Below are 16,102 nucleotides of genomic sequence, written 5' to 3' on the forward strand. Positions count from 1 at the left end.
TCTTCTACTACTTCTATGAGTTGGTAAACAAACTAAAAGGGTGCATACTGCCACCTGGAGTGTGCCATTTGAATAGGTATAAAGTCGAGGTTGGCAATTTACTGCCACCTGCAGTTATGGAATGTTTGCTCACGAGTATAATTCATTTGATTATCGCTCCAAATGGAATTATGTGATCCTTCCTTAGCCCATAGGAAGTACCACCCAGTTGACTACTTCAAAATGGTGAAAGTCTCAATGGCACCACCCATGCTAAAACTGGCTTTTGGGCACTAGAGTCCTCTATAATTCTCTATGGGATAGACAATGGAGGGTCAATGCAATGAAAATGAATGGTGCAGTGGTGGGCCACAAAACATATAAACCGCATGGCTCACCATTTATACTGCCTTGAGTGAGAGTCACTAATGCCGAACAGAACATAGCCTCGCCTTATCTTGCCAAGGCCAATGTGTCAATATGAACAGAAAAAGCGACATACAGTCTGTAATAAACCAAAAACATCTCTGAAAATACAAGATTGTGTGCCTAAATAAATATACGCCTACATATTTTACATACAATCAATGTCTATTTTCATGAGACTCATAATGAGCAACAGTTGGCCCATGCATGCTTTATTGGGGCTGCACACATGGACTGTAGGTGGACAGCCAAGAGACCCCTGAAGCGAATTGGTGCATATTGGCATTTTTTTCTTTCTTGGACATAAACAAAATACTTGCCTACTAAATTATTAGTGATGTATCTGTTTATTTTCTGTGTGTAATACCAGATAGCTTAATAACAGCTCCGATCCATAGGCCCAACACAAGGTCAGCCATTGGCCTACTACTTGCATTTCTACTTGCAACCCCTTAAAAAAAACTTTAGTAGGCTACGGGATGCATTTCAAATTTGAAGTATACAACAAATGCATAAACTTTAGAGCCGCGGACGAATTAGATATTATTTTTGTCAGTCTACAAATCTTATTATTATTTTTTATTCCACAAATCTCTTGCGCATGTTTACCTGTTCAACCGACGTCACTCCTCTGAAAATTATACGGCACGTGATTTGCGTAATTGAACTACCCAATATGTGGAGTCACAAGATTCTAACACGCATGAAGAGAAAATGCAATCGCCCGAACAGGGACTTGAACCCTGGACCCTCAGATTAAAAGTCTGATGCTCTACCGACTGAGCTATCCGGGCTCTTGCCTCTGGAAGGGGAACTGCCATTATACGTGTTATAAACTATGATCCGTATTTGTTAGGTATTATAACCAACCCAAACACTGGTATTGACTGCTCCTACCAGACCTCAACCCAATTGCAACTTAATACTAGGAAGATGTCCTTAATGTTTTGTACACTGTGTATATTTATATTCCGGTCTTCTTCATTTTTTAATGGACTACATGTGCTCCAACTGCACTGTTGGAGCTAGAAACAAGCATTTCGCGGCACCTGCGATAACATCTGCAAATCTGTGTATGGACCAAAAAACGTTGATTTGAAGACTGTTGCAACACCATAAACAGAACAATATAGCCCAGTGGTTCTAAATCCTGGTCGTACATTTTTGTTTTTGCTCTAGCACTACACACCTGATTCTAATCATCAAAGCCTGATAAGGAGTTGCTGATTTGAATCAGGTGTGTAGTGCTAGGGCAAACACAAATATGTACACCCTTTTGGGTCCCCAGGACCAGGTTGAGAACCACTGCTATAGTCCTCAAAATGGTCATGGCTAGACATATTTTGTCAAATTAACGTAAAAAGTTGAGTTCTGGATTTTAGCTAACCCTAACACTTTCCTAACTTTAACCTAATTATCATAACCTGCTACATTAATTATCCTAACCTGCAGAGTAAATTATCCTAACCCGCTACAAAAAGTGAAATCTGAAGTTAATTTGACAAAAGCTAGAACCTTTCTAGCCATGACCTAAAATAAACGTTCCACTCCCATTCAAGTAAAACTTGCAGTGAAACCCAGTGGCAACAGAAGGCGCACATCAAGAAAGGACAGAATGGATGGTCAATGCAATGCAGATATCAACAGTGCAGTAGTGGGCCACAAAACATGAAAAACGCATGGCTTAGCATTACCGACTACAGCGGGAGTTGCTAATGCCGTAGGCTACACAACCAGCCTATGCTCGCCTTCCCTGGCCAGCCAAGGCATATCTGTCAATATTAGAATAAGGTCTCTAGTAAAATCGAAAACTCATGAAAAAAACTGACTGTGAGCCTAAATATAAATAGGCAAACATGCACAAGCCAGCTGTGGTGTTTTTCCTCTGCATTCAAGACTGAGTCCTAGTCCTGGCCTGCAACTCTGTTAATTAACAAAATGTATTGTACATAAAACAAATTATTGGCTATTATATTATTAGTGATGTATCCGCTTATTAATAGCAGATCGCTTAATAACAGCTTGTAGCCGAGCATAGCCGACTCCAATACATAGACCCAACAATAGGTCAGCCATGGGCCTACTACTTGCATACCTGTCGTTCTTCTGACAAGCAAACCCTTAAACCCCTTTGGTACGGGATGCACTTCAAATTTAAAGTATGCAAAAGTATGTAACAACAAATGCATAAACTTTAGAGCCGAGGAAGAATTATATTTTGTTTTGTTCAGTGCACAAATCTCTTTTGCAAGCTTACCTGTTCAACAGAGGTCACTCTTCTCTGAAAATTGTACTGCACGTGATTTGCGTAACTGAACCATATATTTTGAGTGGTTATAGGATTCTAACATCCTGGAAAGTAAATGGTGTCGCCCAAACAGGGACTTTTGAAAATTTTACCATACGTGATTTGCGTAATTGAACGACCCATCATGAGGAGTCACAAGGTTATAGAGCACCCCTGGAGAGAAAATTGTATCGCCCGAACAGGGACTTGAACCCTGGACCCTCAGATTAAAAGTCTGATGCTCTACCGACTGAGCTATCCGGGCTCTTGTAGCATGGAATGCCATTATATATTATAACCAATGTCCGAAATTCTCAGAAATGATAAAGAACACAAACATTGGAACTGTCTGCTCCTTTTAGCGCTTTGATGAGCGGGACAGGAGTCAACGTTGACACTGATGTGTGGGACAGGAGTCATTGTTGAGTGGGAGTAGCCTGCCACCTGGTGGTTTAGTCCTGACTGGTCAGTTGTTTTGTGGGGTACTTGTAAATAAGGGAAAGTTGTTGATGATAGATTAACCGGTAAACACTGTATCAATATCAGACTTTTATTATGATTGCTAAATACTGTTCAATTTAAACACTTGCACACCAATCCCACCTTCCCCAAAACACTTGTAAATATTGGACTATAAATTGTGCCTTCCTGTATTAGGGTGGCTTGGGGTTAAAGGCCCCGCTCCTGTAATTCTCACACAAACCACTTTGTCTCCCAAAAGTGTTCAACACCTTCCCTGGATGCCACTAGTCTTGCTCAACTAAAAAAACCCGATAACCACGGTGGGATCCAGACAGGAAGAGTCTGAATGCAGACGCCTTCTGATCGTGTCTGAAGGTCACAACACACACACACACACACACACACACACACACACACACACACACACACACACACACACACACACACACACACACACACACACACACACACACACACACACACACACACACACACACACACACACACACACAGACAGACAGAGGAGACCTTACATCATTTATTAACCCTTTAAAACGTATAAGGCCCGTCCTTGATTGGTGTCACACTTATGCTTAAGCCCCAGCTAACACACCTGACTCCAATAATCATCTAATCATGATCTTCAGTTTAGAATGCAATTAGTTGAATCAGCTGTGTTTGCTAGGGATGGAGAAAAGTTGTGACACCATTTCGGCCCCCAAGGACTGGAGTTTCCCATCCCTGGCCTACATGATTACATGAATAGTATTATTATTGACAAAAGAGCAAGATTATTTTTATTTGTCAAACGGCAACCAAGCATCGATTATCATCTCACCAGAATAAGATCCTCGATATTTTGGAAAGGAGCATCAATTTCATCACCTTGCACTTTTCAATACCCCTTTAAAGCTCATCATAATTTATTAAATCTGTAACCTAATAAACTGCATGCTTTCCAGATAAGTCGTAGTGGAAGGACCACACGTCATCTCGTGACTCCAAGTTTACTTAAATATGATGGCTATTATATCAATATTTGTAATTAAAGGGTTTCCACCGACATTTTTTTACCAACATAAAAAGATCTCACCTTGTCTAGCCTATTTTAATTTGTCGACATTTGGAAAGTTAACCGGAAAATGTTGTTTCAATCAGGCCTGTCATGACATTTATGTACTTTACTAGCATAAAAAGGTCAGATGGAGACCTGGTTATTGTGAGGATATTAATAGTGAGATGTGCAATGCCATTTTGTTTTCCGATATTTGATTTATTTAATTAAAATAAGATACCTAGACTTTAGCTTTTAAGAGTCAATTAAAGAAATTCCACAATAAAACATATACAATTGATTTGAACACATTCACCTTCAGGGGGCGTTTTCCCCCACTTTCTAAAGTGTCTGTTTTTATTGAATATCTCCCCACCCCTAAAAAATTGCCCGCTTATTAAGGGGGGAATTTTTCCCCCAAGTTACCCTATACTTATGCTAAAATGTTTATCATATTCTGCTGCTCCATTTACTTTATCTTCTTATATTCTTATATTTTATTATTTATTACAAGTAAGCATTTCATTCGACAGTGTATACCATGTGTATCCCGTACATACAAAACTTGAAAACTTGAATTACATAAGTTATTAAATACATTTTTATTGATGATTTACAACTGTACAAAATGGCAATTTACAGGACAATCGATAAAAACAAAAACAGATAGGCTATATGTGTCAGCTCAGGCATCCTAGTACCTTGATAAACTTGTACCACTGTGTCCCAGGAGACCCTTTACATTATGCAAATCCATTCCTCCACATCTGCCTTCTATTTTTATCCAGGGTCTGATTCAGATTGGACTCTCTGGCTGGCCACTCAATTACATGAATATATCAATCAATAAAGCGAGCAGCGCTACAGACCTTGCCTTCTAGAAATGAATACCCAGCTGTAGAGTCTCTGACTGTATCTATTGGCAGCATCTGTCATCTTTAGCCTGGTCCCAGATCTGTTAGTGCTGTATGGTCGACCATATTGGGCTGGTTATACAGCACTTAAAACAGATCTGGGACCAGGCAAGTCTACTTGTGAGTCCAGAGTCAGTGTGAACCACAAAAAACAAAACACTTGTAAATCAACATGCATCTCAACTTCAACTCTATGACGGTGGCACAAGCCCTGGTTAAAATAAAGTCATGCAAATATGAACTGATCAAAATTAATATACTGACAATGATAAGTGACATCCTTTGGATTTAATAAAAGTCAATAAGGTGCATTCTCTTTCTTCCCCAGACAGTTGGGCAGAAAAAAACATGCAGTTGGCCTGATGCTGACTATTCTATCCAGCTGTTAGTGTCGATTGAAGGTTCATTGCTGTATAGTTATGGGATGGTTGTGCTTAAAGGGGCAATCTGCAGTTACTATATACATTTTTGGACATGTCCATTTTGGATATAAACCCATTGATTATTGGAGAGTATTTGTTGTAAATGCCCCATGAGCTTAGTTCAACTGTCGTACCCCCTCAGAAGCCAAAATATAAACTTGTAAATGTCAAAAAACACTGTATAGCGTCAAAACATGGTTAAAACGGAATGGATGGTCAGTCCTTGCATCCACAGCTCTGTCTATGAATTTGAGTGTGGTTACATTTCTCCAGACCCATCCTTCAACCTTTTACTGAAACAGTGATGGGGGGCTGCTTTGTTATCATTTCAACTGTGGATTGCCGCTAGAAGCCCTTAAATATGGCACTGAAGAGGCTGAAGTTACATGTTCCAACCAGCCCGTAATTTTTTTTTTTTTTTTCATTTAAAAGATTGTTTGTATGTCACAAAAACAAGAACTATTATGTGTTTATTGTATATCTCTATTTATTAACCATCTACACCTCAATGATATACTTAGAATAGTCCAACGTCCTGATTTGATTCCTACCAGTATGTCTATGCACACGGTGTATATCGGTTTAGCGCCTGCTTCATGTCTATGAGGTCTTTGTACAACAAGATTGTACAAAGACCTCTTAGCAGACCAATCTACCGCCCAATCCCAAAAGGATTCCTAGTGCCAGTGCAGTCATACTTCGGTGGAAGTCTGCTCTCCTGTCATATATATATATATATATATATATATAGAACATAATTTTTCTCTGAAAGTGCAATAAATATAAGCAACACAAAGAATAAAAAAAGAATGACAAACTACTAAATCTTTAAATAAAAGGTACATTACTGGCAGTTTACACCCACACCTGATTTGCAAATGAATGCAAGAAAAAGTTATTTCTGGATAAAAGTTCCCCTTAGGCACAGATCTAGGATCAGCTTACCTTCCCTAAATCCTAACCTTAACCATTATGGAGAGAAACCAGAAAGCTGACCTTAGATTAGTGTCTAGGAGGCAACTATAAAAGCCGATAAATATGCTATGGGTTCCATGTTGTCAGTTATGATGAAGTCATCAACCACCGTCACTTGATTGGCTAAAGTGTCATCCAAGGAGGGTGTCAAGAAAAAGCCCTTGTAATCTTCACACTGTTACTCGATTGTTTTTCTCTAGCCCAGAGTGAATAACACGGCATGCTGCTATCCCACAGGTCAAAGGTGAAGCCATGGTCAAAAGTTCACAGATGAGCAGGAAGTTCTCTGGTAGGATGAGGACGTGTGATGTGTTTGTGGGGGGGGGGGGGGGGGGATCTCTCTGGTCAGTTACGTCACCTGAGGAGAGAGGGAAACAATGGTATGGAACCCCATACACAGACACAAGATCTCTCTCTGTGTGTGTGTGTGTGTGTGTGTGTGTGTGTGTGTGTGTGTGTGTGTGTGTGTGTGTGTGTGTGTGTGTGTGTGTGTGTGTGTGTTTGTGTAAATACCTTGTGTATGTTGGGAGGCATGTCGTCCTCTGAGCCCTCCTCAGGTACAGTGTTGGGGTGTTGGCCTCCAAGTCCCTCCTCTGCCCAACCCCCCATAGGCACACGTGCCGACCTCACCACTCTGCCCCCCGGGCCAACAGAGTCTGGAGGAGTGACACACACACACAGCGTGAAATCAGTATGATCCATATCAGTCATCTTCAATATCATTCCATATTAGGGAATGAGAGTGTCATTTTTCATGGTTGTCATGGTTACCTGTGTTTCCCCCGTAGCGGCGCTGGCTGTTGCTCTGGAGTGGTGTCACTTCCTGCCCCGGGGTGGTACCTCGGTCAGGGTTAGGGCCCGAGTTAGAGCTGGGGATAGGGCCAGGGGTGGAGATAGGGGTGGAGATAGGAAAGGTGTGTGAGCGGGGGATGGGGTTTCGGGGGTTAGGGTTCCCTCCCCCTGAACCTCCCTCCTCGGTGACGCTGTCACTACTGTCGTCACTGTCCTGCCTGTGCCAGGTGTGCCGGGACAACTCCCCTCCAGACTGCTGCTTATGGAGCTACATAGAGGGATGGAGAGGGAGAGAGAGGAAGTGTGAGCGAGGGGAGAGAGAGATGGAGGGAGGGGAGAAGGAGGGAAGAAGAGGGGGAGAGGAGGAGGGAAGAAGAGGGAGAGGAAGTGGGAGCGAGGGGAGGGAGGGGAGAAGGAGGGAAGAAGAGGGGGAGAGGAGAAGGAGGGAAGAAGAGGGGAGAGAGGAAGTGGGAGAGAGAGGGGAGGGAAGAGGAAGAGAGGAAGTGGGAGAGAGAAAGTGTGAGCGAGGGGAGAGAGGGAGGGAGGGGAGAAGGAGGGAAGAAGAGGGGGAGAGGAGAAGGAGGGAAGAAGAGGGGAGAGAGGAAGTGGGAGAGAGAGGGGAGGGAAGAGGGAGAGAGGAAGTGGGAGCGATGGGGGAGGGAAGGGGGAGAGACGCATTTACTTGACGCTCTTTATTGCAACATTATTAAAACCATCCATCCATCCAGACACAGACAGACCTCATGTATATAGAGTGCGTGGATGCTCATCTCTGTGGAGGCGTATTCTGATAGGACGAGACTAGTCAGTTGACCTTCCCACACACTACTGCCTGAACTAGCAGTTCGAGCATCAGTACTGGTGGGGGGGGGGGGAGAAAGAGAGTTAGTTGATTGACGGTTAGTTGATAGATTACTTGATTAGTTGTGGGAGGAGTGTGGGCTTTACCTTGATCCCGGCATGGCTCTGCTTGCAGAAGAGGCGTGTCCAGCCGACCTATGGGCGGAGCTACAGCTGCCCCTCATGCTGCTGATTGAGAGGGAGCGCAAGGCTGACGCTCCGTCGCTAACCCCCACCGGCCCGTGATTGGTCAAGGAGCTGTCCCGCCCCAGATGAAGAGAGGCCAATGAGGGTGGACCTGCCAGGAAGTTAGCTATCAGACTCCTTGGCTGAGAGAGCGAGAGACACACACACACACAGAGACAGAGACAGAGAATTACATTTTTACCTTTAATATCAGTGTAAACAAAAAACTCAGAAATGTATACAATGTTAAACTTGAAATCAAAATTGAAGTGTCAATTTATGTATTGGCATGTCTGTCTGTCTCCCTACCTCTGACCCGGAGAGTGAGGTGAGAGTGTGTCTGTCTCCCTACCTCTGACCCGGACAGTGAGGTGAGAGTGTGTCTGTCTCCCTACCTCTGACCCAGACAGTGAGGTGAGAGTGTGTCTGTCTCCCTACCTCTGACCCGGACAGTGAGGTGAGAGTGTGTCTGTCTCCCTACCTCTGACCCGAACAGTGAGGTGAGAGTGTGTCTGTCTCCCTACCTCTGACCCGGACAGTGAGGTGAGAGTGTGTCTGTCTCCCTACCTCTGACCCGGACAGTGAGGTGAGAGTGTGCCTGTCTCCCTACCTCTGACCCGGACAGTGAGGTGAGAGGGTGTCTGTCTCCCTACCTCTGACCCGGACAGTGAGGTGAGAGTGTGCCTGTCTCCCTACCTCTGACCCGAACAGTGAGGTGAGAGTGTGTCTGTCTCCCTACCTCTGACCCAGACAGTGAGGTGAGAGTGTGTCTGTCTCCCTACCTCTGACCCGGACAGTGAGGTGAGAGTGTGTCTGTCTCCCTACCTCTGACCCGGACAGTGAGGTGAGAGTGTGTCTGTCTCCCTACCTCTGACCCGGACAGTGAGGTGAGAGTGTGTCTGTCTCCTGTAGCCTCTCTCTGTACTCTCTCCTTCAGCTGGCTGATGAAGTGAGTGGTCTCGGTGGGGGGCTGCCACTGGGGGTTGGTGATGGCAAAATGCATCAGGGAAAGCTCAGTCTTCCCATCCTCCGCCTGTTGGTAAATAGATGCCTCTGTCTTCCCCTCAGACATCCACTGGAGGGAGGGGGAGGAAGTAAGAAAAAGGAGAGAAGGAAGGAGTTAGGGACGGGAAAGGGTGAGAGAGAGAGGGAAAGAGAGTCATTATTTATGCATTGCCCATCTGTGTGTGTGTGTGTGTGTGTGTGTGTGTGTGTGTGTGTGTGTGTGTGTGTGTGTGTGTGTGTGTGTCTCTCACCGCGGGGTGTCCGTGCTGTCTGATGTCCATCTGAGCGAAGGAGCAGGTGTCTCCCACACCTACCACCTCCACGGAGAAGTTCCTGAAGAAGTCAATGATCTCCAGAGACTTCCTCCTCAGACTGAAGATCAGGATGAAGGGAGTCACCAGGGGGCTGATCAGCTCCTCTAGGATAAACACCTGGAAAGACAGAGGAAAGGTTAAAACACCTCAGTGAGGGTTAAACACCTGAATGCTGATCTAGGATCAGGCCCCCCCTGTACATATAATCATCTTCATTACAAGGGAACACTGATCCTAGACCAGCACTTCTAATCTGAGACTCTTTGTGAATACAGGCTCTGGCCAGGAAGAGAAGAATATGCTATATCCTTCAGAAATGATTCATACGTTCATGCTTTATAAAGGGTGGCTATAGTGCTACTCACAGCCTTGTACTGGAAAAGCTGTGAGAACTGGTCTCGTGTCTCGTAGCGATGAGCGTTGCCCTGCCAGTGGTCTGGCATGTAGTGGATGTGAGCCAGAATCACCCTGAGCAGCTGCTCTGGACAGTAAACCAGGTGTTTATCTGGGATAAAAGACCTGAGGAGGGAGGGAGAATGTGAAAGAATGTACTAAACCCTTCAAAATGACGTAGCACACAGACAGACACACACACACCTGCAGACAGTGATACACACTCCCAGCAGGGTGATGGATGACAGGACGTGTTCCACGGCGAGGACGTCTTCGTCGTAGATGGTCAGCGCAATGAGGACAGCCAATAGGGAGCCAGCAAAAAACGCCACGTTCTTAGCCACCACCGTCAGCAACGGGGACAGGAAGCAGTTCATATACCTAGAGGACGCCTGGAGGTGGGACACATGCACAGAAGTGAAGAAAATCTGGCATTTTGGCCACCACTGACAGCAACAGACAAGAATCAGTTCATCAATTTCACAATAATTACCTTACACACCTTCTGTGTGTGTGTGTGTGTGTGTGTGTATGTTTGTTTGTTTGTGTGTGTGTGTGTGTGTGTTTGTGTTCATTCCTACTTTGTAGCCCTTGCTGAGCCGTGACATCAGTTCGTGGTCCAGCTCATTGAAGTGGCGAAGGTAACATCGACCATACAGAGACCAACACCTCGCTCCCAAACTACCTGGCTCACGCTTTATCACCTACACACACACACACACACACACACACACACACACACACACACACACACACACACACACACACACACACACACACACACACACACACACACACACACACACACACACACACACACACACACACACACACACATATTAGCTTTACAGTATCTGCTACACCTCCATAACAGAGCACAGCGGTGTGTGTGTGTCCCTACCTCTGTATAGCTGAAGAAGGCATACAGTATTTGCCAGACCAGTACGACAGGACAGAGTAAGAGGTTGGCAATGCCGATCCACAGTATACGTGATGCCAGTTTGTCTGCCAGCTCCAACCTGTTACCACCTCTCTTGTACTGCGGCTTCAAACTCCACTCACTCTCAAACAGAGAGCCTGGGAAGGGGGGGTGAGAGAGACACAGAGAGAGCGAGAGAGAGAGACAGACAGACAGAGGGAGAGGTGAAAAGTAGGGATGCACAATATAAAAATGTAAATAAAAAAATAATAATAAAAAAAAAATTCCGTGAACATATCGGAATCAGCCGATATTAGCTAAAAACGGCAACATCGGTATCGGCCCGATTTCTAGTTTAACGCCGATGTGCAAAACTGATGTCAAAGCTGACGTGCATACCTATGTAACGTAGGTACATAACGTAATGACGCCACGTAAAATTTGCCGCTACACCTGCAACACAGCATTCCTCACCTATCCCACAATGTCTGCTGTGTGGATCGAGCAGTCAACAAGTCGAGCGGTCAACAAGTCGAGCAGACATTTGAAAGAGTAAGACATTTTCAGCGAGACAACTCGAAGGCAAAATCCATTAACGCCAAGATAATGAAATTCATTGCCCTTGACAATCAACCGTTCTCTGTCGTGGGTGATGTTGGCTATCGCAACTGGTCGCGCACCGGTACACACTACCAAGTGCGCTATTTTTCAGATGTTGCCCTACGGGAGTTACACAGTAATAGCGTCACTGCCATTAGCTTCACGACATACTATGGAACGCCGTTTGGGTCTTAGCGTGTCAAAAAAGATACACGTCAAATAAAAGCATTTGACTATAACACTATTTGACGCGTTAAATAAGCTTTCAATTTGACATGTCAAATAACACAGTTCTATTATAGAATGTTGTGTGTTCTGAATTTGCACGTGCAAGCAAGCGCCACCACTACTATCAGTAGCACTGTCAAAGCTGTACAGAAAAAGTCTGTAAACAAGCAAACACCGGCCACGAACGATGTTTACAATACCGCGTTGGTAATAAAGCATTATTTGATCAACCGCAACATTTGGGGTAGCTAGCTAGCTTTAGCTTGGTACCTAGCTAGCACCAATACATCCAGCCTGAAAACAATGACCAGTTATTCTTAGCAATGATTTAGGAATCCTTGTGAGTAAGTATTAGCTAGGTTGCCACTTGTTGTTTGCCTATTGACATTGAACTTCAGTTCATGAAAATAAATACCGAGCTAGCACAGTGGATCTGGGCCAATTCCGGCTGAGAGTCAGACTCGGCCGACATCATGTGGCTACTTATGGCTAGGATGTGGGGATTGCGCTTGGGCCCGATTCCGGTGTGAGTTATCTGGCCCAAATGTATTACTTGGTGCTCGGGCCGATTGGGGCTACTCTCTGGCAGATGATTACACAGGCTGCTTTATATAATTAACATCTCATTACTTATTTTTCCATATTTTCACATTGTTTCTGTGATCAAAAAATACAATAAACATTTAAATAATATTCTTTAAGAGTCCTGTGTAGTATTTTAGTATTTTGATACTATGTGCAAGGCAATTGATATGCATTAAAAACTTTGTGGATGGAGCCTCCCGAGTGGCGCAGCGGTCTAAGACACTACATCTCAGTGCAAACTGCGCTGCTACAGATGTTGGTTCGAGACGCGTGCGCCGCCCTATGGGACTCCCAATCACGGCCGGATGTGATACAACATGGATTCGAACCAGGGACTGTAGTGACGCCACTTGCACTGAGATGCAGTAACTTAGACCGCTGCGTCCATGTATGTGTTAACTATTTAACTGTACTAGAATGCTTAAAAGGCCACTAAAATGTTTAATATCGGTATGTTTTTTTTTTGTCAAGGAAAATATTGGATATCGGAATCGGCCAAAAATGTCATATCGGTGCATCACTAGTGAAAAGTGTACCAAACAAAGCGTACCAAGCACTCCAAAAACACACACACACACCAACCTGGCCCCCAGAAGAAGATGAGTTCAAAGTTGTACTTGAGGCCGCGTGTGTAAAACACACTCTCCCCGAGCAGTGGCGGGTGGAAACGCACGGGAAGGAGGGACTTATTTATCATGGCAACCTGGAGGAAGACGAAAGGGGTTTAGGTGGTGATGTTTTTGATTGACAGGTGGTTCAGTAGCAGGAGTACAAGCGAGGAATGGTAAAGAAGCTGTACTCTGACACTAACACAAACACACGTGAGTGCACACACACACACCATGTAGTTTTTGAAGCGCAGGATACGGTGGTATATGTCCAGTTCTGTGAGTTCTTTCTTGTGGATACAGATCTGGTGTTCCTTCTGGATCTCAACGATCCGGGCCTGAACCTCCTGCCATGTGAAGTATGGCAGCTCTGCCTAGAGAGGGGGGAGGAGAAGGGGGAGAATGAGAGGGGGAGACAAGGAGGAAGAGAGGGGGAGGGGAGGAGGAGAAGGGAGGAAGAGAGGAGGGGTGGAGATCAGTAGTTGAACCAGTAGGTTAAAGACACAGAGACAGGCAAGCACACACGCAGACAGGCACGCACACACACGCACGCGCGCATGCACACACGCCCACTCACCATGCTCATCTTGAGTGCGTTGGTGTAGAAGGAGCGTATCTCCCAGTAGCAGCAGACGTTGTATATGAACTTGATGAGGCGATGCAGCCAGAACACTCCAGATATTATCAACACAAACATCACTGCCACGTTGTCACGGATACTGCCGGGAAAACAACAATCAGGTTGTCATGGATACTGGTGGGAAAACAACAAGCAGGTTGTCACAGATACCGATGGGAAAACAACAAGCAGGTTGTCACAGATACCGGTGGGAAAACAACAAGCAGTAAGGACAACTTCCAGCATTCCTTATCAACTTGAGTGATAAAGATGTGTTAATAAAATGTTTATAATGCATTTATAAAGCATTTATGAAGTGTTCATAAGCCTTACCTTGCGCTGCAGACGTCCACAGGGAGGAAGGCGTCAGGCAGCGTGACTTTGGAGGAGTCGGTGTGGTTGACAAACTTGTTAGCGAACAGAATGTCATAGTCCACACAGTTAGCCAAGAAGACTGTGAACCCTACCACAAACAGCAACTGACTACAGAGGGGGAGAAAGGGGGAAAGAGGAGAGAGAGAAAAGTTAAAAACGACCCCTCAGGACACCGACATGGACCACATAGAAGACACACACACACACACACACACACACACACACACACACACACACACACAGTGTACTTACACCAGCTCAAAGACCTCTCCCAGCAGCATACAGGTGAAGCCATTCTTCTGGTGCAGGTTATAGACGTGTCAGGGGTCAAGGATCAGATGATGACATAAAAGTAGCATGTGTCCTCTCATAATGAAAGTCTAGTCAGCTATAGTATTAACTCAGGTCACAAGCTCAACATTCCTCCTCCTGGAGAGCTACTGGGCGTGCAGGCTTTTATTCCAGCCCTGCTCTTACACACCAGATTCTATTATTCTCCCGGAAGGTGTTGACCCTTCCGGTCTTAAAATAACCCCTGGGGTAGTTGTAGTAGTGAATGATACGGGAGTACAGAGACACAGAGGGGTAAAAGGATATCCTCTGGAAGAACAGGTCCAAATTCTCTATGTGGTGCCACGGCGCTGCAGAGAACAGTCAACAACAAAAACAGGTTAGTGAGTGTGTGTGTGTGTGTGTGTGTGTGTGTGTGTGTGTGTGTGTGTGTCTACTTAAGAACTTTACACTTGTTTCCATCAGGTATGTGCACCAGTAGGTTCTCCTCTCCGGGTGGAGAGTCGCTGTACGAAGCCTCTAGGCGCTGGTACTCTGTGTCAAAGTGTGCCGCCATGGTAACCACAGCTTCAGTTACCCCCAGCAATCAAGCCCCTAGCTACTGATTGGACCTGTGGACCACAGAAAGGGTGGGAGAGAGAGAGAGATCAGTGCCATAAATCCACAGATAGTCTGTTTTACAATAACCATGTGTCTTTCTCTTCCCTCATCTGCCCTGGATTGAGTAACAGAGGGAGCCTCTTTCAGACTTTCACCTATCCAGCTCCTCACATGAAAGTAGATAAAGGAGAGGAGGCGAGGAAAGGAAGCCATACATGTAAATAAGCCATATTACACCTGTGCTCCTTCCATCACTGGAACCCGGATGTAGCAATGCTTGAAAGACACGACAGACAGACAACTGACAGGTGTGGATATAGGCACACAAAAGCAATTCTTGCAGTAAATAATAAGCCATAATACTACAAAAGTTCCATGACCGTTTGCCTAGTATGAAACAGCCTACTTAATCATGTTGGCCAATGTAGACATGTCACTGGCAGAACGCTGCTGACACAATGGACAGTGTTGCGAAATGTGCTCTGCGGCTCGAGCAGAATCACAACCACAGACATTGAGACAGAGAGCGTTTTAAACCACATTATAACCTACAAATATCCTATGGCTCTAATTTTACTCACGTGACAAATTGTGAGCGTCAAAAACCAAGTATATCAATGCTTTTCGACCAACGTGCGCAGCGTGGCTTTAATTTATATACAATGGGCGTTCCTGATCCAACTTGTCTTTTGAAAGGCGAAAATGACACGCAGCCTCCTCCTATGCTATAATCTACATGTAAGTGTAAACATTGTTATATTTTAGAGTCTTCAGCAAATAGCTTACCTGGAAAATGATTCGGCTACGCGTATTTAGGCCTACATACAAAAAAATGGCCCACCTTTGTTGACCAAGCATAGATTAGCTCCATTCCATCCCCTAGGAAGAACCGAAACCGTCAAGATTATTTGGTTCTCAGGATACTGGCAAAATGTTATTGTTGAAAAAAGGTGTTTGTTTATGACAGATCTACAAAAACATCACAATGATTTAGCTCTATATTTTCATACTGCACTAGACTATTAGTCTGTCACAGCCTACCTTTGATACGTCAACGGCAGGCGGTCTAATCGTCAAGGAGAATTGCCCGAGACCTTTTTTAGAAGACGTCTAGGTTTTCTTTTCTTTTGTGTTTCTTTTTGAGTATGAGGCGACATTTGGTTTCATTTCTGAAAACACATCATGTACACCAATGCCTGTCACGGCTGATGGATACCTGGTTTAGCCA

The 16,102-nt window shown here is 44.7% G+C and overlaps 1 protein-coding gene and 2 non-coding genes across 5 annotated transcripts; all 3 read right to left on the reverse strand.

Moving 5' to 3' along the window:
• Positions 1-1,126: 1,126 nt before the first annotated feature.
• trnak-uuu (transfer RNA lysine (anticodon UUU)) lies at positions 1,127-1,199 on the reverse strand. Its single transcript has one exon. It is a non-coding gene; the product is annotated as a tRNA-Lys (tRNA).
• Positions 1,200-2,884: 1,685 nt separating this feature from the next.
• Positions 2,885-2,957, reverse strand: trnak-uuu (transfer RNA lysine (anticodon UUU)). The gene has a single exon. It is a non-coding gene; the product is annotated as a tRNA-Lys (tRNA).
• A 1,834-nt stretch (positions 2,958-4,791) lies between these two features.
• LOC129859699 (autophagy-related protein 9A-like) lies at positions 4,792-16,102 on the reverse strand. 3 transcript variants are annotated; one of them, XM_055929782.1, is made up of 20 exons: positions 15,916-16,102; positions 15,716-15,753; positions 14,725-14,885; positions 14,581-14,624; positions 14,236-14,300; positions 13,942-14,091; positions 13,567-13,708; positions 13,223-13,363; positions 12,964-13,084; positions 10,951-11,126; positions 10,631-10,753; positions 10,254-10,441; positions 10,022-10,175; positions 9,594-9,773; positions 9,206-9,412; positions 8,260-8,480; positions 8,052-8,169; positions 7,291-7,579; positions 7,033-7,175; positions 4,792-6,877 (listed from the first exon to the last, which is right to left on the reverse strand). In XM_055929782.1, the coding sequence occupies exons 3-20, from the start codon at positions 14,828-14,830 to the stop codon at positions 6,869-6,871; spliced, it is 2,577 nt and encodes an 858-aa protein (XP_055785757.1). In that variant the 5' UTR covers positions 14,831-14,885; positions 15,716-15,753; positions 15,916-16,102; the 3' UTR covers positions 4,792-6,868. The 3 variants fall into 3 exon arrangements, with proteins under 3 accessions (XP_055785757.1, XP_055785755.1, XP_055785756.1); XM_055929780.1 differs by having other exon boundaries at positions 15,661-15,753; XM_055929781.1 differs by lacking the exon at positions 15,716-15,753.

The sequence above is a fragment of the Salvelinus fontinalis genome, chromosome 7, assembly GCF_029448725.1.
Source record: "Salvelinus fontinalis isolate EN_2023a chromosome 7, ASM2944872v1, whole genome shotgun sequence".
Lineage (NCBI taxonomy): Eukaryota > Metazoa > Chordata > Actinopteri > Salmoniformes > Salmonidae > Salvelinus > Salvelinus fontinalis.

Bases quoted from the DNA above. Each gene is read 5' to 3' on its own strand.
- LOC129859699 (XM_055929781.1), bottom strand. From the start codon at position 14,830: ATGGCGGCACACTTTGACACAGAGTACCAGCGCCTAGAGGCTTCGTAC. The intron at 11,127-12,963 runs GTTGGTGTGTGT...CCCCCTTCCCAG, and splicing joins CATCTTCTTCTGGGGGCCAG to GCTCTCTGTTTGAGAGTGAG. The intron at 8,481-9,205 runs GTAGGGAGACAG...TCGCTCTCTCAG, and splicing joins CCTCACTGTCCGGGTCAGAG to CCAAGGAGTCTGATAGCTAA.